This window comes from Bos taurus, chromosome 12, assembly GCF_002263795.3.
Source record: "Bos taurus isolate L1 Dominette 01449 registration number 42190680 breed Hereford chromosome 12, ARS-UCD2.0, whole genome shotgun sequence".
Classification (NCBI taxonomy): Eukaryota; Metazoa; Chordata; class Mammalia; order Artiodactyla; family Bovidae; genus Bos; species Bos taurus.
In genome coordinates this window covers 36,048,322-36,067,750 of record NC_037339.1, presented here as the reverse complement: position 1 = coordinate 36,067,750, position 19,429 = coordinate 36,048,322, and the positions used below count along the sequence as shown (strand labels likewise).

At 49.6% G+C, this 19,429-nt stretch overlaps 1 protein-coding gene across 5 annotated transcripts; it reads right to left on the bottom strand.

Moving 5' to 3' along the window:
* Positions 1–7,804: 7,804 nt before the first annotated feature.
* Positions 7,805–16,009, bottom strand: GJB6 (gap junction protein beta 6). Of its 5 annotated transcripts, XM_005213768.5 has the most exons (3): positions 15,291–15,462; positions 14,438–14,482; positions 7,805–9,176 (listed from the first exon to the last, which is right to left on the bottom strand). In XM_005213768.5, exon 3 carries the CDS (start codon positions 9,160–9,162, stop codon positions 8,377–8,379), a length of 786 nt encoding a protein of 261 aa, XP_005213825.1. In that variant the 5' UTR covers positions 9,163–9,176; positions 14,438–14,482; positions 15,291–15,462; the 3' UTR covers positions 7,805–8,376.
* Positions 16,010–19,429: the final 3,420 nt, after the last annotated feature.

Genomic DNA, 19,429 nt, shown 5'->3' with positions numbered 1-19,429 from the left:
AGGTTAACAAGAAGCTTCACATTTCTGAGGTTGATTAATGATGGAGTCTATGAGGTCTGCAATGTCATCTTTACAAAGACTCTTGGCTTTGGTTTCACCTTTAACTTTAGTTCCTCACGGTGGAGAGTTTCCTGTTGTGCTCTTACATCTGAATGGCTCCAAGGCATTCTGTCACTTCTCCTATGTCCCCTCTGACAGTGACCTGAAAAGGCCTTGGGCAGCCGTGTCTGCAGATAGGTGTCCTGGGTGCTGAGGCTGTCTGCAGATAGGTGTCCTGGGTGCTGAGGCAGCCTCGGCTGGGAGGTCTTCTCTGAGACCTTAGTCCCCCTTGGGAGGGTGGGGGATAAGCTTCCCACAGCCCTGGCCCCCAAGCTGGGGAGAGAGGGTTGTGAGCAAGACCCCAGCGGATTGCACACACACCCCCACCGGTGCTCGTGCTCAGTGCTAGTGCTCGTGCTTGGTACTCGGTGCTTGTGCTTATTGCTTGGTGCCTGGTGCTCATGCTCAGTGCTCGGTGCCCAGTGCCAGTGCTTGTGGTGTGAAGGACTGTGTCTTGGGGGTACAGGGAGCAGGGTTGGCTCTGCCCTGCACAGTGCCCCCACCCTAGTGGAGAAGCAAGGACCCTGGAGCACAAAGCCCACAGTGACCCTGTGGTGGGGGTGTCCTGGGAAGGAGGAGGACAGATGGGAGGAGGGAGCTGGCATGATGCCCGGGAGGTGGGGGGTGGAGGGGGGTGAGGGGTGGGGGGTGGAGGGTGAGGGGTGGGGGTGGAGGGGGCTGAGGGAAGGATGAGGAGTGGAGGGGGGTGGGGGCTGGGGGGCTGATGGAGGGGTGGGGTGGCATAAATGGCCCTCAGGAATGCTCCATACGGGAGCACCGAGACACCAGTAAGAGAGACTCTGGAATAATCCCAGTGTCACATCGACTCTTGGTTTATATTGTAGAAAACACGAGGATGGAAGACCATGTACACCACCATGAATATGCAAGCCACAAAGTCCAGCCTGTGAGAAACTCTGGGAGACAAATGACCCAGATTCTGAGGAAAAAAAACTCGCAGGAAAACAGAAGGGGAGGGTAATGAGCAGCATAAAGAGGCGCAGGAACAAGTTGCTGCCCGGGCTTCAGTGACCTCGGGTTGGCTGCTGTTTCAAAAGGGAATTTTCACTTCCAGGAAGGTGCTTGATGTACTTTTCCAATTCTTCTAGCCAAGTAAAACTTAAATCCTGGAAATCAGATAAAAAATAAATGTACTTTACTCCAAAAAAAAAGCAATAGCTGTAAATGCTGGATAGAAGTCCAGGCAGGCCCTGGCCTGTGGTCCTGGGGAGGGCAGGTGACAGCCTGGCTGAGGGTGGGTCAATGTGAAGTGTTCTGGTGGCTCAGCTGGGGCCTGGCCTGGGGTGATGAGGGCAGGGGGGGTGGGTGTGAGGGCAGGGGGGCACTGGCCGGGCAAGTGACAGCCTGAGGGAGGAGGTTGCAGGAGTGGGAGAGGGTTTGGGGTTGGTCAGTGGCTCATGAAAAGTGCACATCACAGAAGAGTTGTCTGCTGTCTCTAGGAATTCCCCAGCCCTGGGAGGGGCCATCTCCCCAGAGTTAGGGAGGCCACAGGCACCAAAACATCAGAAGGAAAAGGTGGGCTTAATACAGGGCCACTGAAAAATCTCAGAACATTTAAAATAATTGAAACGGTAGTGTGTTCTCTGATCACAGTGGAATCAAAGTGTAAATCAACAATTATTCATCAATAAAAAATGGAAAGAAAGAAAACAGAAAAATCTCTGAACACTTGGAAACTAAAACACTCTTCTAAATAAACCATGGGTTGATACAGTGTATTGAATGAAAATTAAAAATTGATTGTATCAAAATTTTGGGGTGTGTACAAGTGTGTTGAGAGGAGATTAATGCAAACAGGAGTGAAGAAGGAAAGACTCAACCATCTATGCTCCCATTTCAATAAATGGAAAAGTGAAAAATAAGCCCAAGGAAAATGAAAGAAAATAATAAAGGAAAGAGCAGAAATCAATTAAACTGAAACAGAAAAAGAATAGAGCAAATTGAATAAACAAAGAGCCAGAAATATCAATAGAATTGATGAACTAGCAAGACTGACAAAGGGGGAAAGAGAGAGAAGACAAATTACCAGTAACAGGCATCAAGAGGGCACATCAGTATAGACCATAAGGACATGAAAAGGATAACAAAGAGTACTGTAAACAATTCTATACTTATAGACTTGCAAGTTAGATGAACTGGGTCATTCTCTCAAAAAACACTCACCAAATATGAAATAGATTATATGAAGATCCTTTTAACTATTAAGGATTTTGAATGTGTAATCTTAATTACATTTCTTGAGAGTTTCTTAAAACTCTCAAGAAATGTCCAGACCCAGATAGTTTTACTGGGAAATTCCACCAAACATTTAAAGAAGGATCACACCTGTTCTGCATGACCTCTTTGCGAAGACAGAAGAGGCGAGAACATTCCCAGTTCGTTTTGTATTGCTGGTGTTACCTGGACACCAAACCAGACAATGACAGAAAAAAAAGGGAGGGGGAAGCTACAGACAAGTATCCCCCACAAATGTTGATGTAAAAAGGCTTAATAAAATATTAGCAAATGAATTTTTCATTGAATATATAAAGAGGATCACACACCGTGACCAAAGAGGTTCATTTCAAGGATGCAAGGTTGTTTCTGTATGAAGATAAGGTAATCCATCATGTTAATGGGCTAAAGAAAAAGTCACACAATCATATCATGCAGTGCAAAAGTTTTTTCCACAAAATTCCACACCTATTCATGATACAAACTCTCAGAAAAATAGGAACAGAGGAGAACTCTCTCAACTTGATAGCAAGCATCAACAAAAAACCCTACAGTTAACATCATACTTAGTGGTGAAAGAATGAACCTTCCCCCTTGAGATCAGGAGCAAGAATTTCTGCTTTTACCATTCCTATTCAACACAGTGCCTGAGGTTCTAGCCAGGGCTACATGGCAAGAAAAATTAATATAAGATACACAAACCATAATGGAAGAGATAAAACTATCTCGAGGACTTCCCTGGTGGATGAGAATCCACCTGCCAACGCAAGGGACGTGCGTTCCATCCCTGGTCCAGGAAGATCCTACGTGCTGCTGCTGCTGCTGCTGCTGCTGCGTCGCTTCAGTCCTGTCCGACTCTGTGCGACCCCATAGACGGCAGCCCACCAGGCTTCCCCGTCCCTGGGATTCTCCAGGCAAGAACACTGGAGTGGGTTGCCATTTCCTTCTCCAATGCATGAAAGTGAAAAGTGAAAGTGAAGTCACTCAGTTGTGTCCAACTCTTCGTGACTATGTGCTATGGGGCAACAAAGCCTATTCACCAGAACTACGGAAGCCCCGGCACCCAGAGCTTGTGCTCTGCAACAAGAGAAGCCTCTGCAGCAAGAAGCCCGCCCACCACAATGAAGAGTAACCCCTACTCTCCGCAACTAGAGAAGGCCCACGCCCAGCAGCAAAGACTCAGCGCAGCCAAAATAAAAACAAAAACACAAACTACCCCTATTTGCAGATGATATGACTGTCTATACATAAATCCTGGGGAAACTGTAAAACTCCAGAACTGATACATGAATTCAGCAAGATCACAGGATACAGCAAATAAACCAAGAAGTACATTTATTTCTATATACCGGCAATGAACATGTGAACACTGAGATTATAATGCTATTCACGATCACTCAAAGGAAATGAAATACTTAAAAGTAAATCTTTTTACTTTTTACATAAAATAAAATGTTTGTGACTCCTATGCTGAAAACTATGAGATGCTGATGAAAGAAATCAAAGATGATGTAAATAAACAAACATGCTGTGTTTACGGATAAGATTTGACAAAATAAAGATGTCAATTCTCTCCAAATTGATATACAAGTTTAATGTTTTTTAATAAAAAAACACAGCAATAAAAAATGCAGCAAATTTTTTTGTAAATACAGACAAAATTATTATAAAGTTTATATGGAAAGACAAAGGAAATAGAATAGCTGAGAAAGTTTGAAAAAGGAGAATAGAGAGGGAGGAATCGCTCTGGCATTCATGACTTATTTATGTAGCACAAGAATCTGGTCCGTGGTGCTGGTGAGAGAACAGGGGTCAGAGGAACAGAGAACCGAGAAGTAGCCCCACACAAAAAGTGCCCTGTTGATTTTTAACAAAATGCAAAAGCCACTCAATAGGGGAAGAGCACCTTTCATCACGTAATGCTGGGCAGCTGGATGCCGGCAGGCTACAAATGAACCTCATTTGTTAAAAAGTCTCAGACCTTTTATAAAAATTAACAAAAAAATGACCACAGACTTCAATGTAGAGCATAAAACTAGACGGCTTTTAGCAAAATCATAGGAAAAAACTTTGGACTCTAGGACTAGGCAAAGAGTTCTTAGACTTGACACCAAAGCCACAACCCATAAAGTGAAAAGAACTTTCAACTTCATTAAAACGAAAATCTGTTGCTTTTCAGAAGACCCTATTAAAAAGACAAAAAGAAAAGTCACAGAGTGAAAAATATTTACAAACCACTATCTCTGTCCAAGGACTCATATTTACAGTATATCAGTTCAGTTCAGTCGCTCAGTCGTGTCTGACTCTTTGTGACCCCATGAATCGCGGCATGCCAGGCCTCCCTGTCCATCACCAACTCCCGGAGTTCACCCAGACTCATGTCCATCGAGTCAGTGATGCCATCCAGTCATCTCATCCTCTGTCGTCCCCTTCTCCTCCTGTCCCCAATCCCTCTCAGCATCAGAGTCTTTTCCAATGAGTCAGCTCTTTGCATGAGGTGGCCAAAGTACTGGAGTTTCAGATTTAGCATCATTCCTTCCAAAGAAATCCCAGGGCTGATCTTCAGAATGGACTGGTTGGATCTCCTTGCAGCCAAGGGACTCTCAAGAGTCTTCTCCAACACCACAGTTCAAAAGCATCAATTCTTCGGTGCTCAGCCTTCTTCACAGTCCAAATCTCTCAAAACTTCAACAGTAGAAAAACAACCCAATTAGAGAATGAGTGAAAGACATGAAGAGGACAGAGAGATGGCAAATAAACACCAAAATGTGGTCAAGTTCAATAGCCATTTAGGAAATGCACATGAAACATGCCTATCACAATGACAAAATGACATGGAAGCTATATTCAGTGTCTTGTAATAACCTATAATGTGAAGCAATCTGATAAAGAATATACATATATTCAGTTTATATATATAAACCGAATCACTTTGCTGTTCACCTGAAGCTAACTAACACATCACTGTAAATTAACTGTTAACTATACTTCAATTAGAAAAATGGTTACTAAAAAAAAAGGCTAAATGAAATATAAATGGAACGTAGTGACCACACCAAATGCTAAAGAAGCTCAAGAAAGACCTGGTGACTCAGATGTTGCTGGTGGGGATGTGTAATGATGCAGTTACTCTGGAAAACATCTTGGTGATTTTTAAAAACTGAAATGTGCAACCACCATGCAGTCCAGCCATGGGGACAAGCTCTTGGTGTCAGGCCCGTGTAAACCTCCAGAGAATAACACTGAGGAAAAAAAGTCCAGTCCCAGTCCTTGCACACTGCATGATTCCTTCCATGCAACTTTTGGAATGAGGAAATCAGAGAAATGGTGAGCAGATTAGTGGTTTCTAGGAGTGGGTGGGATCGGAAGAGGGGGTTACTGGGTGTGGGTATAAAAGGGCCACGGGCTTCCCCACTGGTTCAGTGGTAAAGAATCCGCCTGCAGTACAGGAGATGCAGGCTCCATTCCTGGGTGGGGAAGATCCCCTGGAGGAGGAAATGGCAACCCACTCCAGCATTCTTGCCTGGGAAATCCCCTGGACAGAGGAGCCTGGCAGGCTACAGTCCACAGGATTGCAAAGAGTCAGACATGACTGAACACTCAGGAAAGGAGCACACCAGTTGTGTCTGACTCTTTGAGACCCCATGGATGTAGCCCACCAGGCTCCTCTGTCCATGGGATTTTCCAGGTAAGAATACTGGTGTGGGTTGCCTTTCCCTTCTCCAGGGGATTTTCCTGACCCAGGGATTGAACTGGGGTCTCCTGCATTGTAGGCAGATTCTTTACCACTGAGCCACCAGGGAAGCCCTATGTCTACATGTGAGTCTATAATTACCTCAAAATAATAAGTTTAATTTAAAAAAGAAAAGAGCATCAATAGGACAATTTGGGAATTATGAACACAGACTGGCTTTTTAGTGTGAAGGTGGCATTGTGTTTTTGTTTTAAAAGTTTAGTCTATGCTCCTTAAAGATCCATACAGAAATATCTCCAGATGAAATCATTTGTCTGGGATTTGCTTTAGAGTCATCCAGGTGGTTGCTGGAGCCAGGTGGGAGGGGATGGCCTCGTGGTGTCATGGTCCCCAAGCAAGGAGCTTTGGGAGCCCGCAGTGAGGGCACCGACCCCGGACACCGTCAGCCTGCTTTGAACCTTGGCTCTGCTGCTTATTAGCTGGGTGAGCTTGGACAAGTTATTTGACCTCTCTGACCGCAGTGGCCTCATCTGTCAAGTGGGGATAACATCTCATAAGGAAGGGTGCAGGAAGGGAAGGAAAGGTCTCCCTCAGAGGAGGGGAGGAGCCAGTGCAGGGTTGGGGCAGTGCCTCAAGGAGAAGCCACTGCGCTGGTGTCAGAGCGTCACAGGCCCTCCGGGCTGGGGGGAGGCGCTGGGAGGTGGGGGGCGGGGGGAGGTAGGCAGTGTAACCACCGCCTCAGACCCTGATGGGTGGCCAGAGACGGCTCTGGGAGCAGGAGCATTGAGGATGGTGAAGGAGCAGAGAAGAGATGGAAAATGGAAGAGGCAGGGGCCGGCTGAGAGCCCCGAGAGGGAATACCTCTCCCACGCGGAGGGGGTGCCACCAGGGCCGTCTCACCCACCTCCCAATGCTCCCCCTTCCTGTCTGTGGGCTTTTCCGGAGACCTGTGCAAACAGCCATTTATCCAGAAAAACCGTCACCGGGATTACGGATGCCGGCTGGATTTTGCACGTGGAGATTGTAGTTTTGCTTTTATTGGCTGTGCCATGTGGCCTGTGGGATCTTAGCTCCCCAATCCAGGATCTAACCCAAGTCCCCTGCAGCGGAAGCGCAGAGTGCTGACCACTGGACTGCCAGGGAAGTCCTTGTGGCTTTGTTTTTATAGGTTAGATCTTGATTTTTGTGGATCACTACTTAAATATTTATGGATGAGAGAGTATGTCTGAAATTCAGACTCTGAAGGAAATGAGACTTACCGTTTTGTTTTTCTGGGGTCTACTCCAGGGTCTGGAACCCTGGAGACCATCCCTTGCTTTCTAGGTGTCTCTACACTTAGCCCATGTGCCAACTGCATGCTTTCACAGGGGTGGCCCTAGTGTGCGACATCTGCGGAGTGACCGGTCCTGGGTGGTGCCCCAATGCCCTCACTAAGAGCATCTGTGTCCACCCATGAACCCCAATACCACCTGTGGGCATAGAGCTGGGTGCTTGCTGGTCACCATGGACCGAAGGGGCCCCTCCCCCAACAGAAGGGTGTAACCTCCCCATCCGCCTCCGTCAAGGCTGGGCTGACCCTGAGGACACTTTCCTTGTCCTGGAGCAACTGACCCTAACCCTCCCCTCCTCAAGGGACGTGAAGAGAGAGCAGGAGTCCATGGACTCCAGCCACTCCGGCCTCAAGCCCGCAGCCTCCCCGGCAACTGCTCCAACCCACTGATCAGGTCGCCAGGGATGTGACGCCCCAGATGGAACAGAAACCCTGAGCCAGATGGCTTCAGCAACGGACTCATCTTTATTGAGAGTGTATTCTTGCATCAGCTGTTCATAAGGATTGCAAATCACCCATTTGAAAAGCTTCCCCCTTCCATATAGCTCTGGCCATGCCCAGAAAGCAGTGAAAATACATTGTACAGCAAACACTTTCCACCCTAACAGCCACGACAGCTCACGAAAATGCAGATATCTACAACAGGACAGAGTAAGTTCAAATATTAGACACTTATGGGATGATTCGAAAACTAACTGTGTTTTTCCAGGTAAAGAAGACCAGTCATTATAAAAATACTTTATATAAATTCAGAACTAAAACATTCAATCCTATAAAAATATCTTCTCCTAATAAAAGTATCGATTTCTAGATGAATGTCCTTTATCGACATCAGTTATGTCCTTAAGTTTTCAGGAAATACCCCCATGTCAGACTGTCCATTGAAACCCACATGTAAAGTCACACCATGGCCTGGTTGTCAAGAACGGACCACATGGTCCCGTCCCGGTTATTCTACAGGAAGTTAACTCAGGTGTCTATGAATTAGGAAAGCCAGTTATGCGGTGCCTTCCACTGTTTAACTGGGAAACCCGGTGATGGCGTTCTGCCCGCCCTCGGAAATCAGCTCGTTCATCTCATTCTGTTTACTCTCCTTGAGGGCGTGGTTGGGGGGTGCTTTCTGCGTCTGCGCTCGCTTGGACCTCCTGAAACACACTTTGAGCAGCAGGTAGCACAGCTCGGCCACGTTGAGCAGCATGCAGATGACGGATGCGGAGATCATGAAGATGGTGAAGACCGTCTTCTCGGTGGGCCGGGAGATGAAGCAATCCACCAGGTTGGGGCAGGGTTGAATGCCGCACTTCAGCACCCAGGGCAGGTGGTACCCATTGTACAGGAAGTAGAAGACATACATGAAAGCAGCCTCGAAGACGATGCGGAAGAAGATGCTGCTGGTGTAGGTCCACCACAGCGAGCCCTCGATCCGGACCTTCTGCCGCTTGATGTCCTCCAGGTCCTTGAACTCACTCCTCGTCTCGCCCCGCCTGAATCGCCGGGCAGCCTCGTGCCTGTAGTAGGCCACGTGCATGGCCACCAGCAGGGCAGGCGTGGACACGAAGATGAGCTGCAGCGCCCAGAGCCGGATGTGCGAGACGGGGAAGAAGTGGTCGTAGCACACGTTCCTGCACCCGGGCTGCAGGGTGTTGCACACGAAGTCCTCCTGCTCGTCCCCCCAGACCTCCTGGGCGGCCACCACCAGGATCATGACGCGGAAGACAAAGAGGACGGTGACCCACACCTTCCCGATGCTGGTGGAGTGCTTGTTCACGCCCCCGACGAACGTGTGCAGAGTGCCCCAGTCCATGCTGCTGCTTCACCCTGCTCAGGTGAGAACAAAGCGTTGTGAGTGGGGTGGTCCCTCCGTGTAAAACAGCTCTAATGTCACAGACGGGAGCCTTTCTCTTGACATCACCCTCTTGCCTGCGAGTAGGCAGGTCTCTGGTGGCGGGGAATACCCACCCTGAGAACACTCTCAAGTTCTCATAAGGGTTTAGGATCATCTTTTTTTTAAAAAAAAAGGAATATAATTGCTTTACAATGCTGTGTTAGTTTCTGCTGTACAACAAAGTGAATCAGCTATATGTATACATAAATCCCTTCTCTCCCACCCTCCATTCTACCTGTCTAGTCATCACAGAGCAGAGCTGAGTGCTCCGTGTTATACAATAGCTGCCTGCTAGCTATTAATATCTATTTTACACATGGTAGTGTATAGACATCTGGAGAAGGCGATGGCATCCCACTCCAGTACTTTTGCCTGGAAAATCCCGTGGACAGAGGAGCCTGGTAGGCTGCAGTCCATGGGGTCGATAGAGTCGGACACAACTGAGCGACTTCACTTTCACTTTTCACTTTCATGCATTGGAGAAGGAAATGGCAACCCACTCCAGTGTTCTTGCCTGGAGAATCCCAGGGACAGGGAAGCCTGGTGGGCTGCCGTCTCACAGAGTCGGACACGACTCAAGCGACCTAGCAGCAGCAGCAGCAGTGTATAGACGTCAATTCTAATCTCCAAGTTCGTCCCTCCCTCTCTTCCTACTCTGTGTCCACAAATCCGTTCTCTACGTCTGTGTCTCTATTGCCGCCCTGGAAATAGGTTCATCTGTACCATTTTTCTAGATTCCACATACATGCATTAACACAGGATATTTTTGTTTTTCTCCTTCTGACTTCATCTTGATTCAGCTGAAGTCGAATTATAAGTTAGGTTGCTGCCTGACACTGACCCAGGAACACAGGCAAACACATTCGTTTATAAGCTCCCTTTTAATTCTCGTTTCACTCTGGTCAAGGGATCACAGAGGTTTCTCAGTAGATTTTATGCATTAAATGGCTTATCCGAGGGGAAAAAAATCATTCATTTTACCCAGCAAACTACGAAGGGACTCGAACAACATTATTTGTCATAATCACGTGCTCTCAGGAAGCCTAGTACCATAGCTACTCCAAGAGCCTCTTCCAGAAGAGAACCACAGGCTTCTACAAACAGGCTGACTTTGCTCTCCCGTCACTGGAAGTGCCGGTCCATGCTGATGGGCTCCAAGTTCACACCGAGAGCTACAAGTGGAGGGCCAGCCCCTCCTGCAGTGGGGTTCCCCCCGACAACGCCCTGATCCAGCATCCTGAGGTAGAGCCTCCACTGTGAACCTGCACAGTTCACATGGTGGATGCCTCCGCACCGCCAAAAGCAGACCTGAGAGCTGGTCAGCATCTACTCAGAACAGAGGAGAATGGACCCTTTGAGAATCTTCTAAAAGGGAAAGACCATCTCCTCAGAAAAAACATGCTCACCAGGTTCTCATGCCCATTTACAGGGAGATGCCCCCCAAAACCTTTTGTCCACCACCCCAGGAGACTTTCTTGCACTTGAATGTGGGTCAGGCTCCTCTCTTTCAGGCTGACTCCCCACAGTCTCTTTAGGGTCCCCCACTCTGTCCACCACCTGCTTCCTTGGCATCATACTGGCTAATACTAGGAGGCAACTGGGGAGGTGGAGGTGGTGCCCAGTTGCACTCAGGTGAGCCCAGGTGAGTCCAAGTGTATCCAGTTGAGCCCAGGTATACCCAGGTGTGTTCAGAAGCCAGCTCTCTCACATCCTATACTGTGAAAGGATGCCCCCATTTTGGTTGGCAGTCTGAGAAATTCGTCTTTTGCCCTTGGTTTGACTTTTAGAGCACATGTTCTTGGGAAGACTCAAGGTCTCAGGAGGCCGTGCCTCCATCCACGTCACCCTGCATGGGACCCTCCTCTACTGTCTGGTGGGGGTGAGATGGGCGCTCACTGGGCAGGGGGATGGAGCACAGAGTGCTGGAAGCATCCTCTTCTGTCTTTTTCTTTGTCCAGAACAGTCAGAGCCAAGTACAGGGAAAGCCCTCCCTCCCTCCCTTCCGTCACCAGGGCCAACCAAACGACAGACCCTAAGCGCTGGTCAGCACTCATTGAGCATCTGCTGGATGCAGACATCAGCCATCACCCTTTAATCCCCGGGCCCAGCAGGGTCCCGGCCAAGGGGGCTCTCACACTGTGAGAAGCTGGCTGTGTGTCCAGGGTGTGCCAACTGCTGCAGCCAGTGTTCTTGTGTCCCTCATGAGGGACACCCGCATGACAAGGTGTTGGGAAGGTTCGAGAGCTCAGGCTGGTGAGGACAGTGGAGCCCAGTTTCCCCAGGCAGCTCTTCACTCATGTTCCCGGAAAGACCTGTACGCAGAGGGGCATCGACCTGGAGGTGAGGCAGAGCTGGAAGGAGCCCCGCAGGTGCTCGCAGCCAGAGGCTTGACTCCTATGTGGATCCAGGACAGGACCCAAAGGCAGATCTGCAGTCAGAAAGCCAGGTTTTTGCTTTTTTGAAAAAAAGAGCTGAGGAAAAACAAGCACACCTCTTTAAAAGCACACTCTTTAAAGTTGCAGTTTCTACTCTTTAAAATTGCAGTTTCTGGTCCTTAAAGTTTTGATTGGAGTCGGTATGAGTGCCCAGAGGGTGGGGACATGGGGACCTTGGTGGGGAACACTGGTCCCAGGCTCAGACCACTGACCCCATGGGCTGATGAATTTCCAAGTCCATGGTAATGAGTCTTTGATCTAAAAGCCTTGTTGGAGACGATGTGGACTGTAGGATTGACTCAGCTCCTGGTGAAAGTTGTCAGAATAAATCCTCCCAGCCATCATCCTCGCCCTCTGGAAGCACTGGGATACGCCCAGTGGGAGGAAGAAACGTGGTCGTCTGATGTCTGGACATACTTCACGGTGGCCGCTCACCCGGAAAGTCCCTTCTGTCTGTTCACAAGGTGGAGATGTTCTCCGGTTAACCAGAAGACCTCTCCCACAAAAGTGGGGTGGACTCAATGCCCAACCAGCAAGCTTTTGATTGATCAAATAAAGGTCACAGTTTCTCAAACTCTTCGAAGTGTAGAGAATTTAAACTCTCCCACTGGTAAGAAGGCTCTTTCCTCCCTGAGTTCTCTCTTCACAGCTGCCTGAGAAAGGCACAGCCCCCACCCACCCCCCAACCCAAGAGCCAGAGGCCACACTGGTTAGGAGGGATTCAGAGAGGCTGACGTCAAGGGAGAGGTCAGGAGGTCACCCCCCAAGTAAGGACCCCACTTTCTAGAGCAGATTCCTTCACTCCTGCCCCTGGAGCATCTCCTTAAAAAACAGGGACAATTATCCTGGCGGCAGCTTTATTTCTTTCAACTTCTCTGGGGACTTTGACTAAAATCAGCAATTTGCCTTTAAATAAAGAAAGAGTATCTTCCTAGGCTGTCCGCACCCTTCCTGGTGTCTGTCATCCTGGAGGCTTCTGTACTAGGAGCACTAGGGGACTAGCTGGGGGTGTGGACCCAGCAGCTGGGCAATAGCTGCTGCCCCCAGGCCTCTTCCACGCCAGGACCGAGGGCAGCCCCCCATCCCCTGAAGGAGAGCCAGGGCTGAGCCTGTTGGAAACATTTTGGTTGCAGGAGACCTGCAGGGGAAATTACTTTCCATAATAACTGCCTCCCTCGGAACCACCACAATTAGTATTAAACAAAGTGCCTCTTTCCTTTCAGGCTTCAAGCAGGCTGCAGCCAACGGGAGGAGCTTTTTCAATAAAAAGTACAATATTAACTCTTTCCTTGTGGCCCAGATTGGTTTCTTTCAACTGGCGCCTTCCTGACTCTCCTTTAAGGAAAGAGTAGGTTTGCTTGGCCCCAGTCTCCAGCTGTAGGAAGATGGTGACGCTCAACCTCCTGGAGGCAAAGACCACTGGGCTGTGTGGTGTCTGTATTCACTGGACACATGGCTGCAGCCCAAGTGCTTTGCTCTGAAAATAGGGAACCAGGGACCTGACTTATGAAGAGACAGTGCTAGGAAGAGAGACTGTGCTTCCCTCTTACAATTCAAATAGTTTAGGTCCATTAACATTCCGCCTCAGCAATAGTTTTTTGTTTTAAAACTTATTTATTCACAACTAGTTTGGCTGACAAAGCTGTTCCAGTGTCACTGGTAACAGAAGCTAAACTAAAGGCCCAGGAACGACCGCATCCTTCAGCACCCGCCTCCAGGCGAAGATTTCCCAGGGCAGGACTCCCTCCAATGACTCATCCCCGAGTCTCTGATGGACCTGAGGACAGGACACTCCTCACTGCGTCTGCATCAGCTCTGGATGATGGAAAAGCCTGTGCTGATAAGAGGCAATCAGGCCAATGCAAAACCAGCACCCTGGGCTCCGGTCAAGGACTCACGGCTCTTCGGCCAGAGAGGACTCCAGGTGAGGGTCCCTCTTCCAGGCCATTGTTTTCCTGCACCATCAATTACCGATCACCCATCACCCCGCCTCCAGTGGCACTCAGCATCCCCCAGGAACAGGAACCCAGTGCACCTTTCGAGGGCAATGAGTATGTGACCCAAGAGGGAGAAAGAGTAGCTGTGCACAGCCCCTCGGCTCCTCCCTGGGTGTCCACTGCACGACCCTGGTGTGCCAGTTTTCCTTCATCCCCAGAACTGTTATGGGAGTTGTCTAGCCCCTGCCAGTTTCCTGATGCTGCGTACTTCAAATACACAATAAAATAAAAATAAAATTTTTAGTGTGGATTCTTTTGCTTATCAAAATAATAATAACAAAAAAACAATAATGATAAGAATGCCCAATGCTGAACCTCAAGCCCATTCCCTTCTTTAAGAAAAAGAAGATGGAATTTGAGGAATCAAATATACTCCCTCAGCCCCAGGTCAGCAGCCTGAAAAAAAAAAACAACCTTAAACTCTCTCCTTAATCAAAAAGAGTCTTTTCCTTTTGTCTCTAGAAATCTCAAGTCACCAAGGGGACAATGTGATAGCTGATTTTTAAATTTTAGTACTCAAAAATTCATCAACTGTCCATTCAAAGTAATGACCAGTAAAAATAAAATGGATTTAGGACTCATATACTTCTTCAAAATTAACTCAGTAAAAAAAGAAAAAAAAAAAAATCCAGTCTATGGAGTCTAAATATAAAAGTGGATACTTCATAGAATTATATGTACTTCTTAATCCATTTAAGAATTCAAAGAGTTAAAAAAAATTTTTTTTTTCCCATTTAGCCGTTTCTGTTCATTCAAGCAAACCTGTGTGCCTTCCAAACATTTAGGTCCAGCTGGAGTTAAATGATCCTGGGAATAAAAACAGAAAAAGCCCTCAGGGACCCAGTTGCATTCTCACGGATCAAGTGTGTCAAACAGAAATCTTAACATGACAATGGAGTCACCTTTGCAGACTTGGAACCCTGGGCTGGAAATTATTTTCCCACAATTTCATTCTAACATTTTAACAAAAGTATACAAACCACTCACAGCTCCTGGGACACTGAGAACTAGCTGGGGAGTGTGGTGAGTCTCCTCACACCCTATTGAAATTGTTCAGTCAGAACCTCTGCTGGTTCTTTTCCTTCTTAAAGCTCTCATAATTCAGAAAAGTCAGAAAAGGAGAATGAAGTGCCCGTTTCCGGTATCAGACTTTGTTTTCATACAGTGGAGCAGCTGAACCGACTGGCATCTTCCGGGTTGGGTCAACGGGGTGACGGCAAGTGGGACCCCCCCAGTTATGTCGCAGGCTCCTCTCTTCATAACCCATCTCCCCTGCCTGGCAGGGTTCCCATGTCACCCCAGAGTCTCCAGACGAGCAGCACACAAGGCTCTGTGAGTCCTGCAATTCTAAGGAGCCTGGCTGGGGCAGGAGTCTCTTCTAGAACACTGGCCAGAGCTGGGGCAAGAAAAGGCTTCTGTGGCATCAAGTCTGCCTGAGAAAGAGAGCAAGGGCGCCTGGATGAATTCAACCAGGCACTCAACTCACAGTGAAATGCCACCTGGGGAGGCGATGCCAGGGTCGCTGGCCCCTGCCTGTGTGGTTGCAGGCCCCCAGCCCCTCGGGGTCCACAGATGTGTCCAGCTCACACTCATCTTACACTCCGTCCGCACTCACCTCACACTCTGTCCACTCTCCAGGAAGGGCGGCCAAACCGGTCACAACCACACACCTGTGCCAGGTGATACCCGGCCTGTCTCCCCCACCAGAGGGAAGAGGTCTTTGGTGCCTCTGCCTTTTAACTGAGATGTGTCACCAGTGACACTTAATTACTGTTGTCCAGTGACTGTTTTCTTGTCACGTGTGGCCCACAGGCGCTCCGGCTGACATCACGGGCCACTCCCGCCAGTTCTCCCTGGGCTTGTTGGTTAGTCCCGCGCCCCCAAACGCGAGCCCGACCTTGCCAGTGACCCGTGAAAGCCAAGACACACCAAACCGCAGCAGAGGAAGTGGGGGAAAGGGGCCCTTGAACACACTCGGCGTGAGGCTTCTATAAAACCTGCTGTGCAAGTCCGGGGGGACCCGGGGAAAAGTCAAACCAGTCCATCCTCGTTCCTGCGAGCAAGCCGGCGGCGGGCGGGAGGATGCGGGGCGCAGGAGGATCTGGCCGACTGTACGCCGGAACAGGGTCGCCGACAGGGGCGCGGAGGGGGGTTGCTGAGGGCCAGGGGACCGCGGGCGCCGACCTACCTGCTCCGGCTTCTGGATGCAATTTCTGCGGCCGAGATGGATGGCGCGCCCCCCTCCCGCCGCTCACCTACTGCGCGCGCTCTGGGCGCGGGGTCCCAGGGCGGCGCCCCCGCCTCGGTCGCAGCCGGACTGGCAGGAAGGGCCGGGCGCCGCGGGCTCGGCGGTATGGGGCGTCTGCAGGGCCCTCCGCCCGCTCCTCTTGGGGATGGCCCGGCTCCCACCTGCAGCGCCTTTTAACCGCGCCCCACCCCGCCTCTGTCCTGACGCTTCTCTGGCGGGAGGCGAGAGGCCAGCGCGCGGGGATCAGAGAGCGCCCGCCCCGGGGCACACGGGGGTGGGGGGCGCGGGGCTCACGGGGATGCACGGGGGTGCGGGGCTCACGAGGGCGCATGGAGGTGCGGGGCTCACGGGGTGTGGGGCGCACGGGGGTGCGGGGCTCGGGGTGCGGGGCAGGCCTCCTCTTCTTCCTCCATTTGGGGTCGCGGGGCGCGCGGCCTGGCTCAGTCTGGTCCCGGACTAGTGAAGCGGCTCAGGTCTCCCCGCAACACCGGGGACTGGGGGGCCAGAGCCCGCCCTGGGGCAGGGCGGCTTCTTGACTGAGAACCTGGGGGCCTGACTGGGGTCCCCCAGGGACCTCCCGGGCTGGTGGGCCCGCAGCGAGGCTTCCGAGGCCGAACGGGTTGCGCTCAGCGTGAGGGAGGCGGTGTCTTTGCCCGACGCACCCCCGCTTTGCCAGGTGCCTGCAGGGCCCTCTCTCCGAGAGCAGCCTGGAGGCACAGAGACTGTGGGTCTTCATTCATTACTGACGGCTTGTTAGAATTATACAGGATGCTTGGGGCTGGTGCACTGGGATGATCCAGAGGGATGGTATGGGGAGGGATGTGGGAGAGGGGTTCAGGATGGGGAACACGTGTACACCCGTGGCGGATTCATGTTGATGTATGGCAAAACCAATAAAATATTGTAAAGTGATTAGCCTCCAATTAAAAAAAAAAGAATTAAAGCGGTTGTTTTACTGGTCACTTCCACCCTTTGCCACCTCCTCCGGAGGAAGCAGAGAGGGCCTTCTCCGCCACCCCCGCACCACCTCCAGCAGGTCACCTTGGAGCCCCAGGGGCGCCCCAGGTAGTGGCCACAGGGTCCAGTGCGGTGGGAATGGTGGAAGCCACTTAGAGACCAGGCTTTACAGGTTCAAACCTGTCCCACTGCAGACAGGGGACATGTCTTGCTTATTTCAATGAACTGGTAACTGAGTCCTACCCTCTTCCCCAAACCAGGGGCTGTCATCTGCACTTCTCCAAGGCAGAGGGTTGGTGGTGAGGCCTGAGATGTCTCTCTGGGGTGGTGGAAGCTGAACCAAGACTCTATATTAAAAACCCTTCTTCCTAAATACTGTATTTGAAGAGAAGGAAGTTCTCTGAAAATTGCTTTGGAGACAGAGAGAGAACACAGTTGGGCCCCTGGAATGTCTTGTAGGTAGGGGTGGAGAGAGATAAAAATCTGTTCCAGGGCTTTTCCAGGAGACAGACCTGCTGCCATCATGCGTTTGTGGCTTTGAAGGTTTGGCGGGTCCTCTATCACCCTCCACCCTCCTCCAACAGGCCCTTTTCCAGTCTCCTTCCCCGCCTCCCCACCAGACAAATGTTCCAGCCAGGCACAGCATTAGTGTAGTAAAATACCTCAACTTTATAAGCAGGCTGTAAACATCTTTGGGGATTATAAGCATTTCAAGACCTTTTCTGGGCTTCCCTGGTGGCTCATCTAGTAAAGAGTCTGCCTGCAATTCAGGAGACTTTCGTTTGATCCCTGGGTCAGGAAGGTCCCCTGGAGAAGGGCATGGCAACCCACTGCAGTATTCTTGCCTGGAGAATCCCGTGGACAGAGAAGTCTGCAGGCTACAGTTCATGGGGTCACAGAGTCAGACACGACTGAGCGACAAGCGGGCAAGACCTTTTCTAATTTCCACAGCACCAGGCAGGGTGCTTCCCACTCAGCAGATGAGGCTCCATCAGGGCTTGCATCTTGATTGATTTGTCTCTCGACACAACAGCTGATCCTAGAAACGGCTTTTGCTCTTGAAGAAGGACTGCTTACGTTCCCACTCCAACATGGGATCCATGCAATGCCGCCTGAGCAGTTTTGCTCTGGAGTGATGGCAGCTGTTCCAGGACCATCGAGGAAAGAACCTTCCAGAGCAGCCACGAGATTGTGTTGCATTTGCTCGGGTGACCAAAATGGGCCAGCTCAATGCCAGACAAAAAGCATCTCTTTCTCCTGTTCTTGTGATCTGTACCAGCCCCATGGTGCTGACTTTTTTCCTGTTATTTGTTTCTTAACGTTTCAATGCTTTCTCCTAAGATCAGGAACAAGGCCGCACCATGTCCATCAACATCCTACTGGAGGTGCCATTTAATGTAACAACACAAGAAGAGGAAATGCAAACTCTTACAGATATGGAAGGAAGTGGAATTAACAAAACTGTCTTATTTTATACATGACAAAAAAGAATCAATAAAAATTCTCTTGGAGCTAATAAACAATTATAGGAAAGTTACAGGATACAGGATTAATATGCAAAAGTCAATTGCTTCCCTATATGTCAGCAATGAACAACTGGAATTTGAAGTTGTAAACACTGTAAGCTTGTAATAGCACCAAAAAATTAAATGTGTATTATGTGTGTGTATTACAGAGAAGGAAATGGCAACCCACTCCAGTATTCTTGCCTGGAAAATCCCATGGACAGAGGAGCCTGACAGGCTATAGTCCACGGGGCTGCAAAGAGTTGGACACGACTTAGCGACTAAACCACCACCGTGTGTGCATTAGCCACTTGCAACCCCATGGACTGTATCCTGCCTCTGTCCATGGGATTCTCCTGGCAAGAATACTCAGTGGGTTGCCATTTCCTTCTCTAGGGGATCTTTCCAACTCAGGGATTGAACCTGGGTGTCCTGCATTACAGGCAGATTCTCTACCATCTGAACCACCAGGAAAGCTACCTCCCCTGCCCCATCCTGGCCTTCAAAAAAAAAAAATTAAATGCTTAAATATAAACCTAACTAATGTGCACTATATGGAAAAAAAAAAAAAACCTCTGGTGAAATAGATAGCACATCTAAATAAACAGAGATAGTTCATGTTTGAACTAGATTTTTAGTGCTGCTGTAAACAAGCTATCAGAAACCAAGTGAACAAAACAACAGAATTTTTTCTCTCACAGTTCTGGAGTCTAGAAGTTCTGTGCAAAGTTAGGGCCAGGCTGTGCTCCCTCTGAAGACTGCAGGAGCCGCTCCCTCATCTGTCGAGCTTCGGGTGGTGGCCTCCCTCCTGTCTCTACCTCCGGTGTCACACGGCCTCCCTGGCTGTCTGTGTCTCCCCTGCGGTCACTGTTCATTCCTCTTGAGAAGGCCATGGTCATGTTGAGCTTCAAGGCCACCCTAATCCAGTGCAGCCTCATCCTCACTAATCACACCTGGAAATCTCTCTTTTCAAAGAAGTTCACATTCACGAGTCCTGGGGCGTAGGACTTCGGCATATCATCTGGGGACCCAATTCAACCCACA

Coding starts and splice junctions, on each gene's coding strand:
- GJB6 (XM_005213769.5), bottom strand. CDS start 9,162: ATGGACTGGGGCACTCTGCACACGTTCGTCGGGGGCGTGAACAAGCAC.